This window comes from Lucilia cuprina, chromosome 5 (genome assembly GCF_022045245.1).
Source record: "Lucilia cuprina isolate Lc7/37 chromosome 5, ASM2204524v1, whole genome shotgun sequence".
Taxonomy (NCBI): domain Eukaryota; kingdom Metazoa; phylum Arthropoda; class Insecta; order Diptera; family Calliphoridae; genus Lucilia; species Lucilia cuprina.
In genome coordinates, this window is record NC_060953.1 from 19,666,093 (window position 1) to 19,683,248 (window position 17,156).

Here is a 17,156-nt window from a genome sequence, read left to right on the forward strand (position 1 = left end):
TTTTGAACACAACCCTTTTAGTTTCGGATGAAATTCGGTACACACATTCTTCGTGTATATACGAAGTTTGAAGTTCTTCAAAACTTCTAAATTCGTAACGGTTTAGATTGTATCGAAGTTTAAAGTTTATGTTTTTTGGACTTTTTCAATACAACATATCGTTAGTCTGTGTTATTAAAGAAATACAAATTATAATTGCCATCACCAGATGATTGTATAATTATACCCTACACCACTATAATGGGGAGGGTATTATACGTTTGTGCTGATGTTTGTAACATACAAAAATATTGGTCCAATACCCACCTTAAAGTATACCGATCGATTCAGAATCATTTTTTGAGTCGATTAAGACATGTCCGTCCCTCCGTCCGTCTGTCCGGCTGGCTGGCTGTCCATGTAAACCTTGTGCGCAAGGTACAGGTCGCAATTTTCAAGATAATTTGATGAAATTTGGACCAAGCATGTTTTTTGGCACAAGGACGAAGCCTATTGAAAATTGTTGAAATCGGTCCATTATTTCACCTAGCCCCCATACAACCGTACCTCCCGATTTGAACTTTTTATGCTATAATTACGTCAAATATTCTGCTATCTCTCTAAAAATTGGCACAAATAAGTTTTATATAAGTATAAATGATACTGCAGATTTTCGTAAGGATCGGCCTATATTTGACCCTAGCCCCATACAAACCCCCCTTCAAAAAATGACTTAAACGTCTTAAATTGACTTGTAACCATTTGTATCGCAATGAAACTCAACAAAACTAACTGTTATTTAGAAATATATCCTTTTCCCATATTTACCGAGGATCGACCCATATTTGACCTATATAAAGCCTTATTTAGAAATTTTAGTTTTTTATCAATAAATGGCTTAAATATTTTGGAATTATGGTAATATTCAACATAAAAGTTTCTTTACAAAAAATAAAAATTTTATAAAATGTAAAAATTTTAAAAATATACTCATGGTGTAGGGTATTATATGGTCGGCCATGCCTGACTATACTTTCCTACTTGTTTTTTCATTTTTTTATCTTAAGAAATATCAATTATCAATATAGAACCCCAGTCCAACTTTATTCACCAATTTAGAGCCATCCGTGTAACAACGGATTCCTACTGGTATTTGATCTAATGTTCCGCTTGATCATATTCTGTGTCTGGTATACGATCAGGCATGTCGATAATCTTTCAATGTATACAGTACATATTGATGACGTGTCCTATAACCGCTTTTGGCAAGTTCGCCTAAAGTAAAGAGTCGTTCGGTTATAAGCGCCGCCTCATATCTTAAATTTGTTTCTGTTGGTGGAATATCTAGTAACGTTTCCAGAGCTTTGGTTGAAGTAGTACACATTGCACCACTTATTTCCAAGCAGCATGTACGCAGAACTCTTTATAGTAGTTTGATATTGCACTTTTTGTCTAAAGCAGTCCACCAGATTATTGAAGCATAAGCTAGAATTGGTCATAGTAGGACTAAGTCCCCATTTCATGCCTATAGTTCTCCTACATATTGCTCGGCACCGATGTGCCTGTTGATAACATTCTTTATGTGGTATTTTGTTTAAATAAATATGACATAAAAAGTTTTCTTAATGTGCTAAAGAAGTACCAAAAATACAGTTTTCTCCCTTTTACACCCAAAAAAGACCGAATTTTAAAAAAGCATGAAACATGTGTCTCATAATTTTGAAAGATGTATCCAAAATATTTACATTTATTATGTTTATTATTTAAAAAGTTATAAAGGACCCAAAAAGGTACTAAAATAATGAAAATACGTTATGCGTTTTTTATTTTTTTATCAAAAAGAGATATATTTAAATTAAAAGGAAAAATAACGACACAATCTAGATATGAAAGCTTTTTTATCCAAATTTCACCACATTTTAGATAGTGGTGAAAACGTGTTCGATAAAATGACAAACAGCTGATAGTAAAACAAATGAAAAATACCGTCAGTCAAACAATACTAGTCCTCGAAAGCGAAAGACAATTGAAGTGAAAAAACAAACATTTTTTAACTAAAAATCGGTGTTAAAGAGACCGGAAATGCATATTTCTTATATGAAAATAGCCATTTATGCTCTGACATTTTTAACGTACGCCTACTCCGGTTATGGTTCCAGTACTATTGCTCATCTACGCGATGCCATCATAGCGGCAGAAGCCATATTCGGTGATGTCTTTAAGAACCTTATTACAGTGCTTAAAAAATTCCACACCGTACAAGAAGTTTTCGATGCAGCGGTGGAGGAACAATGTATATTTAAATGTCCAACCTTAAACGGTGGACCAGGTAAGTGGAAATTTCATAATTCAATTACGTAAAATTCATTTAGGTTTTATTAAATTAATAATAAACTGTCAGTCAAAACATATTTGCCAATGCCTAAACCATAGAATATATTTTTCTCTGTTGTTGTTTATTTTTGTCTGCTTCTGCTAGCACTGTTTTAACTTTATATTTTGTGACATTTGTTTTTGTTGTGTTTAATAAGACAAATGTTTACAAATGTTTTTTTAATCAGCTGCTCCAGTAACACCAGCATTGTTTTTGTGATGTTCCAGTCTTTTGTGCGCATGATACTGGAAGTTATATATTTTAGAACAACACGCTGGAGCAGAGTTGCCAGTCAAGAATTACGTGTTGATTTTGCTATTGTTTGACGTGTTCCAATCGCACACAACAATAGAAGCTTTCTTAAACGAATTGCATTTATAACGCAATAGATGTCGCTAAATGGAAACGTTTTTTTGAAAAGTTTTGTTGGCAATGAATGCATTAAGTGTAATGAGTAATGTCGTTATATATTTGTTTTGGATAGCTTACTTAAATTTAATATATTATTAAAAAGCTAACCAATATTTTTTTTTGAAAAAAAAAAAAATCAAAATAAAGAGTGTGTTGCACTCACTCATAACCATAAAGATTTAAGTAAGTAACGTTACGATTCGTTTCAATGTTTACCCATTTTCTGATATCATATAATTTCAGAAAGTTTTTGCATCAGTAATCACAATGCTGTAACTATTTTTTTAATTCCGACTCCATCGAGAGAACAACTAAAAATTATTCACTATATTATTTCTTGATTCAAAAATTATAAAAGTAGATTGAAACATTTAGTTCAACTTTTTATTAAAACCCATTAAACTAAGGGCGCGTTTTTTTGATAAAGATAATCTTTTTTCTTTGGTAATACGTTTCTTGTTTTTCAGTTATCAGTAAAGTTACTTATTATCTTAGTTTAACTGAGTGTAATTGGCTAATTAAACTCAAGTTATAAGTGAGAAAATACAATTAACAAAAACAATAAAACAATGATTTCGGAAGAACAATGTAATATTTTAAGTAAATTACAATTTTCTGATTTGTTTTGTTTTATTTATTATTGTTTTAAATGTTTAATTAACATTTTTCAAAAATTTTCCATTTTACAAAAGTATTGTTTGCAAAAAACTGCTGTTCATTGTTTATGTTTTTGAGTGAAAAGTTGGCAATACTAACAAAGTTAACTGAGCTTAAATCTTAAATTGAAAAACACAATCATCGGTTAAAGTCCGCCTAAATTTGTTTCGAGTTTAATCTAACAGCAAGTTAAGCCTAGTTAAACTGAGGACTAAGAAATCCGCCCTAAATATCTGTTAATAATTTCTTTATCCATATATGGAATTAATTTTGATTAGTACCAGAGAAATTTATATTTAGTGATGCCAAACAATTAGGAGAATGATTTGTATATTTACAAAATATATTCCTGTCGAGATTTGATGCGATGTGTATATCTTTTAATGAATTATATTCATTTTTTTTCCAAACGATGTTAATATCTTATACGGGAACTAAGACCAAATGTGGGCTAATCTGGAAAAAATCGCGTGTGGTTCATATATATGTATGTATGTATGTATGTATGTATGTATGTATGTATGTATGTATGTATGTATGTATGTATGTATGTATAACATAATTAAGTCGTATTTTATCACGATAGCTTTATTTATAAAATATTTGCGTTTAAGTGATTTTTGGAAGTAGACCTTATATAGGAGCTATGACCAAATACAGGCCTATTGAGATAAAAACAGTGATTTATATATACACAAATCATTTTTATGTCAAATATATATATATTTATCAACGAATTTTAACACGATAGTTTAAGCGATTTTCAGAAGTGGACCGTATATGGCAACTACGATTATTTGTGTATCGATATAGATCTATGGTTCTAATAAAATTTATGTTCATACTATATTTATACATAAACAATTTTGTTTTGATAGCGATTTCGATTGTCATAATTGGCAAAAGAAAATAACGTTGGACAAAATTCGAAATATCTTTGATAGTTTCTGAACCGATTTTTCTGATTTATTTTATATTTTTAATTTTAGTAGTTCTAAAATCTATATTTTATATTTTCCAGAAATTCGACCTGTCCAAAATAAACTTTATACTCCAACAGCAGATGGTTGTGGTTCTTTAGGTTTACGCATCAGTACAGAATATTTGCCCGCTGTTGAAATGGAAACATGCTGTAATGAGCACGACATTTGCTACGATACATGCAACAGTGACAAGGAATTATGTGATCTGGACTTTAAACGTTGCCTTTATAAATACTGCGATAGTTATGAAAAATCTATTGCTAGTGATCTTATGATGAAAGGTTGTAAAGCAGCGGCCAAAATGCTTTTTACAGGCACATTAACTTTAGGCTGTAAATCCTATTTGGACTCTCAGCAAAGGACATGCTATTGTCCACCACCGAAACCACAACGAGACGATAAAAATAATTACTATAAAAATAATGAAGGTGATAAATACTACAAAGGGAAAAAACAAAAGTATGGCTGGAAGGCTTCTAATGAAATTTAGTCTATATTATGGAGCCAAGAAATATTTAAATAGTATTTTATATAGACAATTTATGTATGAAGAGAATTTATTGTTATTTTTAGTTGAATAATTTATTTATTGTTTGCAAATCAATTTTGTATTTATGTTAAATGTTAACGAATTTGTATATTATATTTATATTTACGGAAATAACACCAAAGTTTTTACAATTTTATTCGTATATTTTTTAATGGCCAGCAGTTAGAAACGATTACTGAAGTATGTTTAAAGATTTAAAACAAAGTTATTAACATTTTCAAAGAGGTTGAAATATTGTATTTGCAACAGCATATTAAGAACACAATTCGAAATTTATTATTGCTTAACTATTAATAGATAATTTACTAAATACTATTTAACAAATTAATGAAATGAATGATAATAGATAACTATGAATAATGATTAACCAAAGAAACCGCCATTCGATGCAAAAGATGTAGAAAAACCACTGCTAGTACTGCTGGAAAAACCGGACCCTAAAAATAGAAACATGTCCAAAACACTAGATTTTGCAAATAATACTTATAAACGGCATACTGTTGCACACTGTATCAACTAAACTTACTGAAACTGTTTCCGTAATAAGGATAACCACCATAACCATAGTAGCCACCGCCGCAGTAAATACTTGTGTAGCAGGGATATGAACCATACATTGGATATTGAGGATAGTAACCATAATTTGGATAACCAAACATACCGCCCATGCCACCATAAGGATATCCCATACCACCAAATTGTGCTGCAGTTGGTTGGCAAAATATCAGCAAATAACTGGTTAATAAAACTATAAATTTGGAATAGTTCATGTTGGTTTTCTCCCGGAATTAATATTTCGTTTGTTCTTTTTTAGTTTTGTTTAACTTTTAAATTCAAAACTATAGTGGTTAATTATTTTTATACTAAAAATTATAACTATCAAGTTCTGATGGCATTGTTTTAATCACCGATTAATGTTTTATCATCAATCGGTCAATGATTTTCTAAACATTTGTATTAAATGATCGCAAATGTCATGGACATATTTTAATAATTGTTAGAATGAGCTCATTTGTAAACTATACATAAGTTTGTACACAAAACAATAGTTTTTAATGTACTTAAGTAGACATATTTTATACACTACTCAATTTATTGCAGTTTATATTTCAACTGTAATATTTGTATTTTTGTTATTTAAATACCATTAATTAATTAACCACGACAAATAAGTAAACATTTTTAAAATCTTTTCAAAACAATTTGACAAATTTATATATTTTTTTACGTTGAAGGGTTAATTTCGATTTTTTGTTGTTTTCGTAAATAGAGCTTTTCATTATATATTTTTGCTAAGTTTTATTAAAATCGTTTGAAAACAAAATAGTACTTTAGTACAGTCAAAGTCGCTTATAACGAAGTCGGTTATAAAGAATTCTCGGTTATTACGAACAATGTTTCAAGTCCCGATATTTTGGTAACTATTTTCATAAAAAAACTCGGTTATTACGAATCCTCGGATAAAACGAACTACTTTTTCAGTCCCTCAAGTACAATTTCATACAATTTTCCTTTTTTTATAACGAACTTCAAAATTATGTGTTGAAATCATAAGAAAGTATTTAACTTTGTTAAAAACAAAAACTGATTTTGTTAAGAAATATATGAACAAATAACTTCAATGGTGTTTTTTTGTAAAGAATATTAAATGAATTTATAATTCATATTCTTTTAAATTCGTAAAATGACACTTTATTTTTGGAACTTCATAATATTCACCCGTCTTATTACGAACTTTGCTTATGACGAACAAATTTGACTGGTCCCCAGGAGTTCGTTATAAACGGGTTAGACTGTATAATAGTTTTTAACAAATAATTTTTTTTACATATTAAAGATGCCATATTTCGCGATTTTGCAAAACGTTATATAAGATTTAAATGTAACCTATGAAAAGTGCGCCAATCCGCCCAATCTGTTCTACATTTTCACATAAATGAATTTTTATACTTAATTCATATGAGAAGTGTCGCTCCTCCTATTGGTAGCCCGGCAATTGATTATTCAAAATATTTAGATAGTTGTTAAAGTTCTTCGTACAAAATTTTAAGATTTTCTAATAATTTCCAAGATAAACAAATTTTTTTATTAACATCATGTGGGAGGTGCGACGCCCCCGCTGCTAGTCCGCCTGCTTTTTATCCTTAATAATACTATATTGGATATGATAACATTTGAGGACTTTAACTTTTTCAGTTATTCTGATTTAATATTTTCTTAATATAGAAGATGCCAAGTCTATTATAACCGCTGGATGTCAAAGTTGCACATCCATATTTATATGACTGTTGAAGTTTGTGAGATATGCGATTTTAATACTTATTTTGTATTTGATCAAAATAATATTTTAAAATAAAAATAGCTAATAACTTCTTCCGGGCACACAGGAGTCACTAAGTATACTGAGATGTCACTTTTGACATTTGAAAAAGTCTAAAATCAGCTTTTGATTGATTTTGAAATTGTTTGGTGAGAAGAGGTATATAAAATACAACTTAAAAATCATTGAAGTCGTTTGTATTGTTTGCATTGTCAATGTTTTGTACTGCGGTATTATGTAATTCTAATCCCGTGAAGTTTTATAACCTTACGATCAGCGCTAATAATGCCACAACAATTTTTAAATATTGCCGTACCGGTACCCTACATCAGAAATGATGTTGGAAATCATATGTTAATATTTAAAAAATATACAAAACATGAAGATTCAATGTACAAGTTCATGGAAATCAAACGCGCTTTAATTAGTTTTTTTTTCACAAACAATGATTACAAAGTCATTTAATGTCACTCGTTTATTGACACGAAGCGGAAATTTTATATGGCATGAAAAACTTTGATAGTAATTTATTTTTACATATTTATACATTTATCGTTTATTAGTATCATAAATTGTACTTAATTATTACAGTGAAGTTATGAGATCGATTTACTGTGATAAAAACGAAAATAATCTAGTAAATTTTGTTAGTCAATTACATACTTATTTGCAACAAGAGGGTGTTAATTCGAAACTGAGCTTTAGCACTGTGTGTAATAAGACATTTGAATAAAGTTAGACAATTGTTTTGTAGATTAAATTTTTATTTTTTGATACAATTTTTTTTTAATATTTAAAAAACAACAGTGGGTATATCTCTAATGTACATGTCGTCATCTGAAATCCAAAAAGCCCTATGTTCCAAAAAATCGAAATCGACTTTTTGAATAATTATGATGCACCGTATTATAATACATGTTTGTGCTAAATTTTACACTCCCACAATTAAAATCGAAGTCCATATCAAAGAAATTCTAAAAGGCTATGTTCTAAAATTACCTTAAAATTTATGAAAATTTTAAATTTCTTTTGAATTTTTAATAGAGTATTCAAAAACCGAAAACCGGTTTACCGGTTTTTTAACATTTAAAAACTAACCGGTTTCGAATATTTCATATTTTCTAAGTATTCGACAAGACGGTTTTTTTATATCGAATAACCGGTTTTTGAAATTACCTTATTTTATATAATACATATATGTACAATTATATATGTTTATAAAAACCCGGTAAAATTACGCAAATATGTAAAGATTTTCAATAAATCGAATGAAAAACAAAAGGGCTCCAATATTTTGTTAAAAACCAAGGCGGTAAAGAGTTTAAGTTAATATCCCATGTTAAACACAGATGGAATTCATTATCATGTGAATATGGAAATGTGTAAATCAAAATTTTCTTTAATACCTTTTTCATCTAAAATAGCTTTAAAAGAGTTATCTAAGGACTTTACTGTATCCTTGTAGATGATAAAGCAATTAAATTAAATTGTTTTTAAAAAACTTATACCCCATTTATACATGACCGAAATCTACTAGATTTCATTTAAAATCTCTTTATAAATCTATACCGTTTATACTTACTATTTTTGACATTTAGGAAGATTTCATTTTTTACAACGTTGTCAGTAAAATGTTCAGAAAATGTCTAATAATCGTCTGAACTTAAAAATTTTCTTTTGCAACGTTGCCAGAAAAAGCATGACCCAAAATATAAAAGACAAAATATGTAAGTTGACAGTATTATTAGACATTTTCTGCACATTATACTGCCAACGTTGTAAGATCTAACAACCGTGTATACATAGCATAAGCTTATAAAATGTTGAACATTTTTGGTTTATTTATCATTTTAGAAGGTTTTTGCTTCACCTGAAAAATTAGTTTATTGTGACTTAGGGCTTTTTGGATTTCATATTACGATATGTATCTGCAAAAATTTTGGTTCACACCGATATTTTTAATAGAGTTATTAACGATAAATCCGTTCACCGGAATATGTATATTTGTATGGGAAACATTGAACCGATTGTTGTGATTTTTAAAATAACTTGTTTTATCCGGACAGGATCCAGAAGTGTTGACAGGCTTATATACCCTCTATAACCACTTATGACGAAAAGAAAAAAATTCTGGAACTTTATAAAATAAAAACGACTGTTTTGAAAAAATAGAGAAAAGGTAATTACCAAATATTGGAAAAAAATTTGATAGATATTACACTCACATCCCTATGTAAAGTCCTTAAAAGAAATTGCATAAGCTTGAGAAACGAAAAAAAAATTTAAATAAAATGTTATAGTTATATTAAGAGTTTTTCACTGAGAAAGTAAACTAAAAATTAAATTTTGAAATTCCAAAAAAGTTTTGAAAAATCCAAATACAGGATTTTTTGTTGTTTGATTCTAATATCCATACTGCCAATAAGGTTATCCTTTAGAGAATAATTAAGAAACATCACCCCAGTGATCCCATAAAATCACACGTCAAAACTTAAACTCGCAAATTTCATCCAAATCGGAAGACAAAATTTAGATGAGGTTCAATCATTAGGAATTAGGTTGCAAAAATTTATAAATAATTGCGATTTTTTTTGCTAAAACGAAAGAAACATGGTCTTAATAAAAAAATCACAGGGTACATGTGATTTCTAGATATTGGACATTGCAGAAGACTTTATTTTGGATTAATTTAAAATCAGAGAATTAAATAAAAATCAGTTAACAGATTCAACTTCTAATAATGATTAAGTATTTAAATTTCAAATTTAAATTAGAATATGCATGTCTTTCATAACATTTGAGGAATATTTGTCTTCTTAGATTTCAAAAATATTGTTACAATTTAAGAAAACATAATTGTTAAATTGATTTGCATAAAAACACAATTTAACATTTCAATCCCCAGACAGTTTAATAATCTAAATATGTACTGTGTATGAGAGTATGTATGAATTTAAAGTCAACAAATAATTACTAACACCAGCGTACACATGACCTGAAAAGTAAACAACACAGTAAAATTGTAACAATACAAACAACAAGACAGAATCCATTTACATCAATGAAATGAGTAAAATTCTCTTTCACTCAAAGCAGAGAATACAGCACAGCGTATAAATGAGAAAAACAACTCAAATTGTTGCTCATACGCCCCGATGTAAATGATATGGCTTACACTTCTGCACGAGACATGCATTTATAAATGCATACATACATGCATAAAAACAAGTGTATACTCTCGAAACAAAAACACATGCAATGAATGCATACATACACACATAAATTCATGCATTCATGTATTCCATTCTAAACAATGCTCTTGTTATGACTGACATTTTCATTATGTTTATTATTTACACAAACAAATCTTCATACATTCATATGTACATAAGGACGTCAATGAGAAACAGTACTCTTACTCTTGCAGTAATATTGGTGGCAGTGGCATGATGCTCCTGCTGATAATGATACTTAACACACATGCATGCATTCATGCATAAAAAATACATACTCTCACATACATATATATTTTACACATGCAATGAATAGCAGAAAAAAAATCAATTAAAATGCACTCGAGTGCAGCAATGCCTTCAACAAACATTTAAACAAATGAAAAATAAGGAAAAATATCATTCTCTCTCATCTATTAAGCCTCCCATGAAAATGAAAATTGCGCATTTTTATTAAACAGGAAAACCGACAAACCCAAAACCAAACCCAACCACTGTTTTAGAATGAACAACAACAAAAAAGAAAAACACCGACTATAAACAACGAAAAATAAAACATATTTTGGCTGTTTCCAACAATGTCTGAACTGCGTGAGTAACCGACCAGGAGGATGATGCTGAGAAGATGGTGATGATGACGATGAAATGTTTGTTAAAAGGAAAACCAAAAAAGGCATTAAAAATACTCATTGCCAAAATAACCAAACAAAACAAGTACTGAATTTTGTTTTAAAACATGCAGTAAACATTTTATACAATTCACATTAGTTTATTGTGCAATTTCGGCGAGCATAGTCAGTCCTTTTCCTGGAACTTTCGTTATTATCGTAACAGTAACTAACAAAAAAAAAGAACAAAAATAATTGTACCCTTTAAGTTTAAATTATAGCACCTTAACAATTTAAACTAATGTATCTTTAAAGTTTTTGGATTTTAATTAAACGCATTCAATCAAAAAACCACATCATTACTGCATTAAGTAAAAGTGTGTGTGTGATTGTGTATCTTTCTTATATTTATATAATTTAACTACATAAGTCGTGATTTGGATTTGTTTATTTTATAAAGTTGCATTGTGAGACGAACACGAACTCTTTACCACCCAAACAATCGTTTTATGTTTGTGGCTGCATCTTAAGACCAAATCAATTAGCACTCAATATAAACACTGTGTTTGTTTGTTGGAATAACTGTCTTATGGACTACTCACCTTTCAGTTGCATGAAATAACGAATGTCAAGACATCAATTACTACTTCAAAAACCTATTTTTATGTGATTGTTTTGCGGAATTTGTTTGCATAAATACATTCATACGTTAAATAATTGTATTTTTTATACTTGATTCAAGCTAGTCAAACTATACATTTTTGTGTGTATGAATGTGTTTACAATAGAGGTGCTCAAAAAGTTTATATATCATAACAAAAAAATTAGAAACCGTAGTCGGACGTGGTCATACAATAAAATGTAACCATGAGTAATCTAAAGAAAGTGATATAGTTTCGGTACTATATTGATTTGGTTATTCCGTTCGATTTGGTTATTCCGTTCGATTTGGTTATTATTTGGTTTTTAACACTTCGAAATATTGGTCTAATTAAGTATATATATTTCATATAAGGTCCTCGAAAAATTCTATGACGTTCCAGGCATTTGTTTCTTGAAAACACGGTAACTTCAGCTAGAGAGCTGAAAATATTTTTGGTTGATGTACTTTATATTGAGATTGAAAATGGAAAATTTTGATTCACTCAGATAAGGACTTAAACGGTGATAAAAATTACAATTAGCATCAGAATTTGTCAGTTTTAATGAGCTTCGGTCTATAATTGACCCTACTGCTCATAAAAAATAACTATATAACAAATATGATATCATTCTCAAATTCATTGATGATCGGCCCATAATTGACAAATAAGGTTTTACTCTAAAAATTACAATAACGTCTGAACTTTCTTCAAAATATCAACATAGCAATGTAATTTGACATAACAAGTACTTATTATTGAAACCAAAATCTTTATCAAATGCTATGAGGATCGGTCCATAAATCTCAAGGATAAGAATTGTGAGATTTGTCTTGTAACAAATAGATGTTTCCGAAAATTACCTGAAATGTATGCTTATCGTCCAGTGTCCTGTTATTACTGCTATCAACCTCGACATATCATTTAAAGGCTTGGCGCTTTTACATGTGTCTAGGCTATTCCACCTATTTTCAGAATACTGATGAAATAATCTGAGAATACTGCTCCTGACCCATGATTTGAAGATTGTTTATTCAAAATTATAACCCCAATATATAACGAATTTGCATTAATATCGGATATATTTTTAACATTTTAAACGGTCCTCCATACGAAGTAGTATTAGTAAAATTACATACACATCATCTGCTGACAAGTACATGCATTCGTAAAGACATATTACATACATATTTAAAAGTGTTTTATAATTTGACACGAAAATATATATTTTGTATAACAAGTACTTATAACTTTAATCTACTTGAGTTAGCAAAAGAAATGTTATCCACATTTAATCTAAATAATGTCAACAACAAGTAAAATCTTATTTATACGAACTATTTCTACTTCTTTTCTAAAGTTTTTTTTTTAATAGTAAAATAACTTATACTATAACTAATTTTTTTTTAACAATTTTAAACAATTTACAAACAATAATTAAATTTTAAAGTTAATTTTAAAATTAAAAACTAAAAACTAATATTGCAAGTTGAATAAAAGTTTGTTATAAAATTAAATTATTATAATTAATTATATTTTAAATAAATGATTTAAATTTAATCACAATTAAAAAGGCCCGAATATATGAATTTAAAATTATTAGAAATCTATATTGCAGAAAATTTGATAATGTAAAATTTTTTTAAAAGTAACAAAGGTAAGTTGGTTCTTAACTTGAAATATATACATATATATAAAATTATAGTTTACAAATCAACTCATATTCTTGTCCTCATTCGAATTTTGCACAGAAATTCTTAGTTGATGCAGGTAATTTTAGAAAATGATTTTAACGGACATAACTATTTAAAAGAAGCATCTATAGCAATGAAAATCGGCATAAACTTGTTTTATAGAAACCTAAATATCTTTGTAAAATTTTATAAGGATCGACCAATAATTGACCCTACCGGCCATATAAGCTTCGCTTCAGAAAATGACTTTAACGCACATAACTATCTAAAGTAAGCACAAAATTTGATGATGGGTATAGAATTTTCGGCATGGCCGAATATAATACTCTTACTTGTTTATTTTCCCTTTAACCTTTATTGCAATATAAATTATTTGGACAAACTTAATGCGTTGTTCTTTTTAGCTGAAAATACTTTTACTCTTGTTTACAAACATCTCAAATTGTAAAGACATGTACAATTTTGTAAATAACAATGTTTACTTAAAAGCGAAATTAATGCAGCTCTATATTCCTTTATACCAAAACTTATATACCCTTCTTTCTGTACACTTTACTTTAACATTTTTACAATATTTCATTAAAACCTAGTGATAAATAAGAGTAGAATATATGTATATATTCATACTTATTTGACAGTTGAATTTTGGAATTACCCTAAATTAAAGCAAGTATGAATGTAAAGCCGGGCATGTCTGACCATATGATACCCTACACCAGTCAGTATATTAAAAGTGTGGTTTATTATTTTTTTAAATAAAGCATTTAATTTGTTTTTTAACTGTATTCTGGAATATTTTTAATTATTCTACTTCAAGTATTTGTGTAGAATTTAATAGTGTAATTAGTGTTTATAAATTAATTTTGACCTTCAAGTAATTTTCTGAAGGGGAGTTTGTATGAGGGCTAAGGTCAAATGAGCCCCGATCAATACAAAAATCAGTACTGTCACTTAACTTAAAGTTTATAAAACTAAGAGTTTTATAAAACTAAGTTTTGACGATTTTTGTTGGCAAAATATGACATTAAACGTAATTATGAGCCCAAAGGCTCTATTCGGAGTGTACGGTTGTAAGTATGAGTGCTAAACGAAATAAAAGACCGATTTCAACCTTTTTCAATACCGTTCGTCCTTGGACCAAAAAAAGAGTATGTGCCAAATTACATCAAATGAAATTGCTATCTATAGAGTGCGCATAACGTTTGCATGGATACACAGACAGACAGACGGATATAGCTAAATAGACTCAGAAAGATATTCTGAGCCGAATGGTATACATTAAGTTGGTTGTAGGACCAATATTTTTGGGCATTATAAACATCAGCATAACACCCTCCCACTTTAGTGGTGTAGGGTATAAATACCATATACCTATAAAATACATATATACTTAATTTTGATTCTCTTGGAATATTTAGGTAAAGTTTTGTGCAAACTGATATTTTCGAAGTAGATATGAAAAATAAAAAAAATTATTATCTATCACTCATGTTTTATGCATTTCTCTTTTATATCTTATGTTTTGCGTACTTCACATTTTTAAATTTAAAAAAATGTCATTTTGTCAGTATTTTACATTCCATTATTTTGTATGTATATTTATAAACATGTAGATGTACATTAGGCTGGCCCCAATATGGAAATTCTTTAAAAATAGTCAAAAAATCCAGTTTGCAGTTTCGATTAATGATTAAATGGGCAGATATCTTCTTTCTTGCTGAGAAGAAATAGTTATATCGTATATTTTTTTTATAATTTGTAGACAGTAAAACAGAATTGAAACAAAAAAATCTCGCGTTTAAAAAAAGTTCCCAGTTATGCACATAAAAAACTAAAATTCACAAGTAAGAGTGTTATATTCGGCTATGCCTAATCTTGTATACCAACCATCAAATCATTGCCATATAAATAAACTTTGATATTTATGAATATTTTATTATCATATATCGATATTAATATTAACATCAAGGTAATATTTGAAAGAGGTCCATTAATAAAGGTTAAATTTTTAAAAACAAACCATGTTTGTCCATTTTTTAACATAAACTGAATTTTTGTTAGTATTTACAACATATTCTGTAATTTTTTGGAGAAGATGTTTTATGGGGTAGGATCAATTATTAACGGATCATCGTAAAATCTTGTAGAACGATATTGGTTAATACAAATCATATTTATGTCGAATTTAGAAATTCGCGTTTTTGATCTAGTAATTAGCGTTTAAGTGACTTATCCTCGTAGAATTTTTATGGTGACCTTTTATGAGGGGTAGGGTCAATTACAGACCGATCCCCGTAAAACTTGGTATAATTATTTTGGTTAATACAGATTTTAATCATGTCGAATTTCATAATTTTCTGATGGCGACCTTATTTGGGGGGTAAGGTCAAATATGGACCGATCCCAACAAAATTAGATGTATTTGGGGTCATACAAAACTTGTTAATTATTTTGAAGCCAGTAATCAGCATTAAAGTCATTTTCTAAAGGGAACATTCAGAATTTATGACTTATGCGAAATTTTGTGCATTTGTTTGTAAACAACGAACAACGAGTACATTTGTATGTAGACAATGAGAAATCGTTGAACAATAATTTGATGTGTTACACATGGAATGACAAAATAACAAGTAAGAAAGTATAGTCGGGCGTGACCGACCATATGATATCCTACACCAGTTATGAATATTGAATGTGATTATTTCTCATAATAAATATTACCTCGTTAGGATATATTTGATCAATTTATAAATAAAAAACTAATTTTCTGAAAAAGGCTTTATATGGGGGCTGAATTTCATTGTGCTGAATTTCATTGTGATATTTAATTTTGGGCATTGAAGTAATTTTCTGAAGGGGACTTTTTATGGAAGCTTAGGTCAAATGAAGCCCGATCTTTATGAAATTTGGCGAGGTCATCAAGACTTGTATAAAACTTAGTTGTGTCGCTTTTTATCAATATACATTTATATATTTAACATAATTATGAACTGAGAAGCCCTTTTCGGGGGGTTTTGTTGTATGGGGGCGAGGTGAAATAATGGATCAATTTTAACCATTAGACTCAGAAAACGATTCTAAGCCAAATAGTATACTTTAAGGTGGGTATAGGACGTATATTTTTGTATGTTACAAACATCACCACAAACCCAATATACCCTCCCCCCAAAAGTGTTGTAGGGTATAAATTAGGGTATTCAATTATTCGGGTTTTTGTCTTATTCGGTTTATTCGACAAATAATTATTTGAGGTTTTACGTTAGCCGGTTAATAATCGGATAATTAAAAATTATTCGGTTATTCGAATAAAAGGAAACTAGATGTTATTATTGCTTTTAACAATAATTTTCTTCATATACACCCTGTAACAATTTTGAAAAAAGCATTCAAACATGAAAAAGTTGATAAGCATGTGAAAATAAATTACTCTTATAGAATTGCGTACTCCGATTTTTATGTCCTTATAAAAGGATTTCAGAGTTTAAAGGACTACAAACGAATATTTAAAACATTTATATATATTTTATAATGCCAATGTTGTACATTCTATCTATGAATATTATTTACTTGTCTCACTTAGAGAAAAAACAAAAAAATGAAATATAAAAAGGTTTCATTTACGACTCAAAAACTTTTAACTACTTTTTTGTGACAAATTTTCTTTAAGATTTCCAATTCTTTCTTGATGATCTTGATGATTTGAAAT

The 17,156-nt window shown here is 28.9% G+C and overlaps 2 protein-coding genes across 2 annotated transcripts; one reads left to right on the forward strand and one right to left on the reverse strand.

The window, feature by feature from the left end:
* Positions 1–1,940: 1,940 nt before the first annotated feature.
* Positions 1,941–5,088, forward strand: LOC111688018 (group XIIA secretory phospholipase A2). The gene is made up of 2 exons (XM_046951958.1): positions 1,941–2,308; positions 4,443–5,088. The coding sequence occupies exons 1-2, from the start codon at positions 2,062–2,064 to the stop codon at positions 4,892–4,894; spliced, it is 699 nt and encodes a 232-aa protein (XP_046807914.1). The 5' UTR covers positions 1,941–2,061; the 3' UTR covers positions 4,895–5,088.
* A 229-nt stretch (positions 5,089–5,317) lies between these two features.
* LOC111689028 (shematrin-like protein 1) lies at positions 5,318–5,758 on the reverse strand. Its single transcript, XM_023451532.2, has 2 exons — positions 5,481–5,758; positions 5,318–5,391 (listed from the first exon to the last, which is right to left on the reverse strand). The coding sequence occupies exons 1-2, from the start codon at positions 5,722–5,724 to the stop codon at positions 5,318–5,320; spliced, it is 318 nt and encodes a 105-aa protein (XP_023307300.2). The 5' UTR covers positions 5,725–5,758.
* Between the last annotated feature and the right edge of the window lie 11,398 nt (positions 5,759–17,156).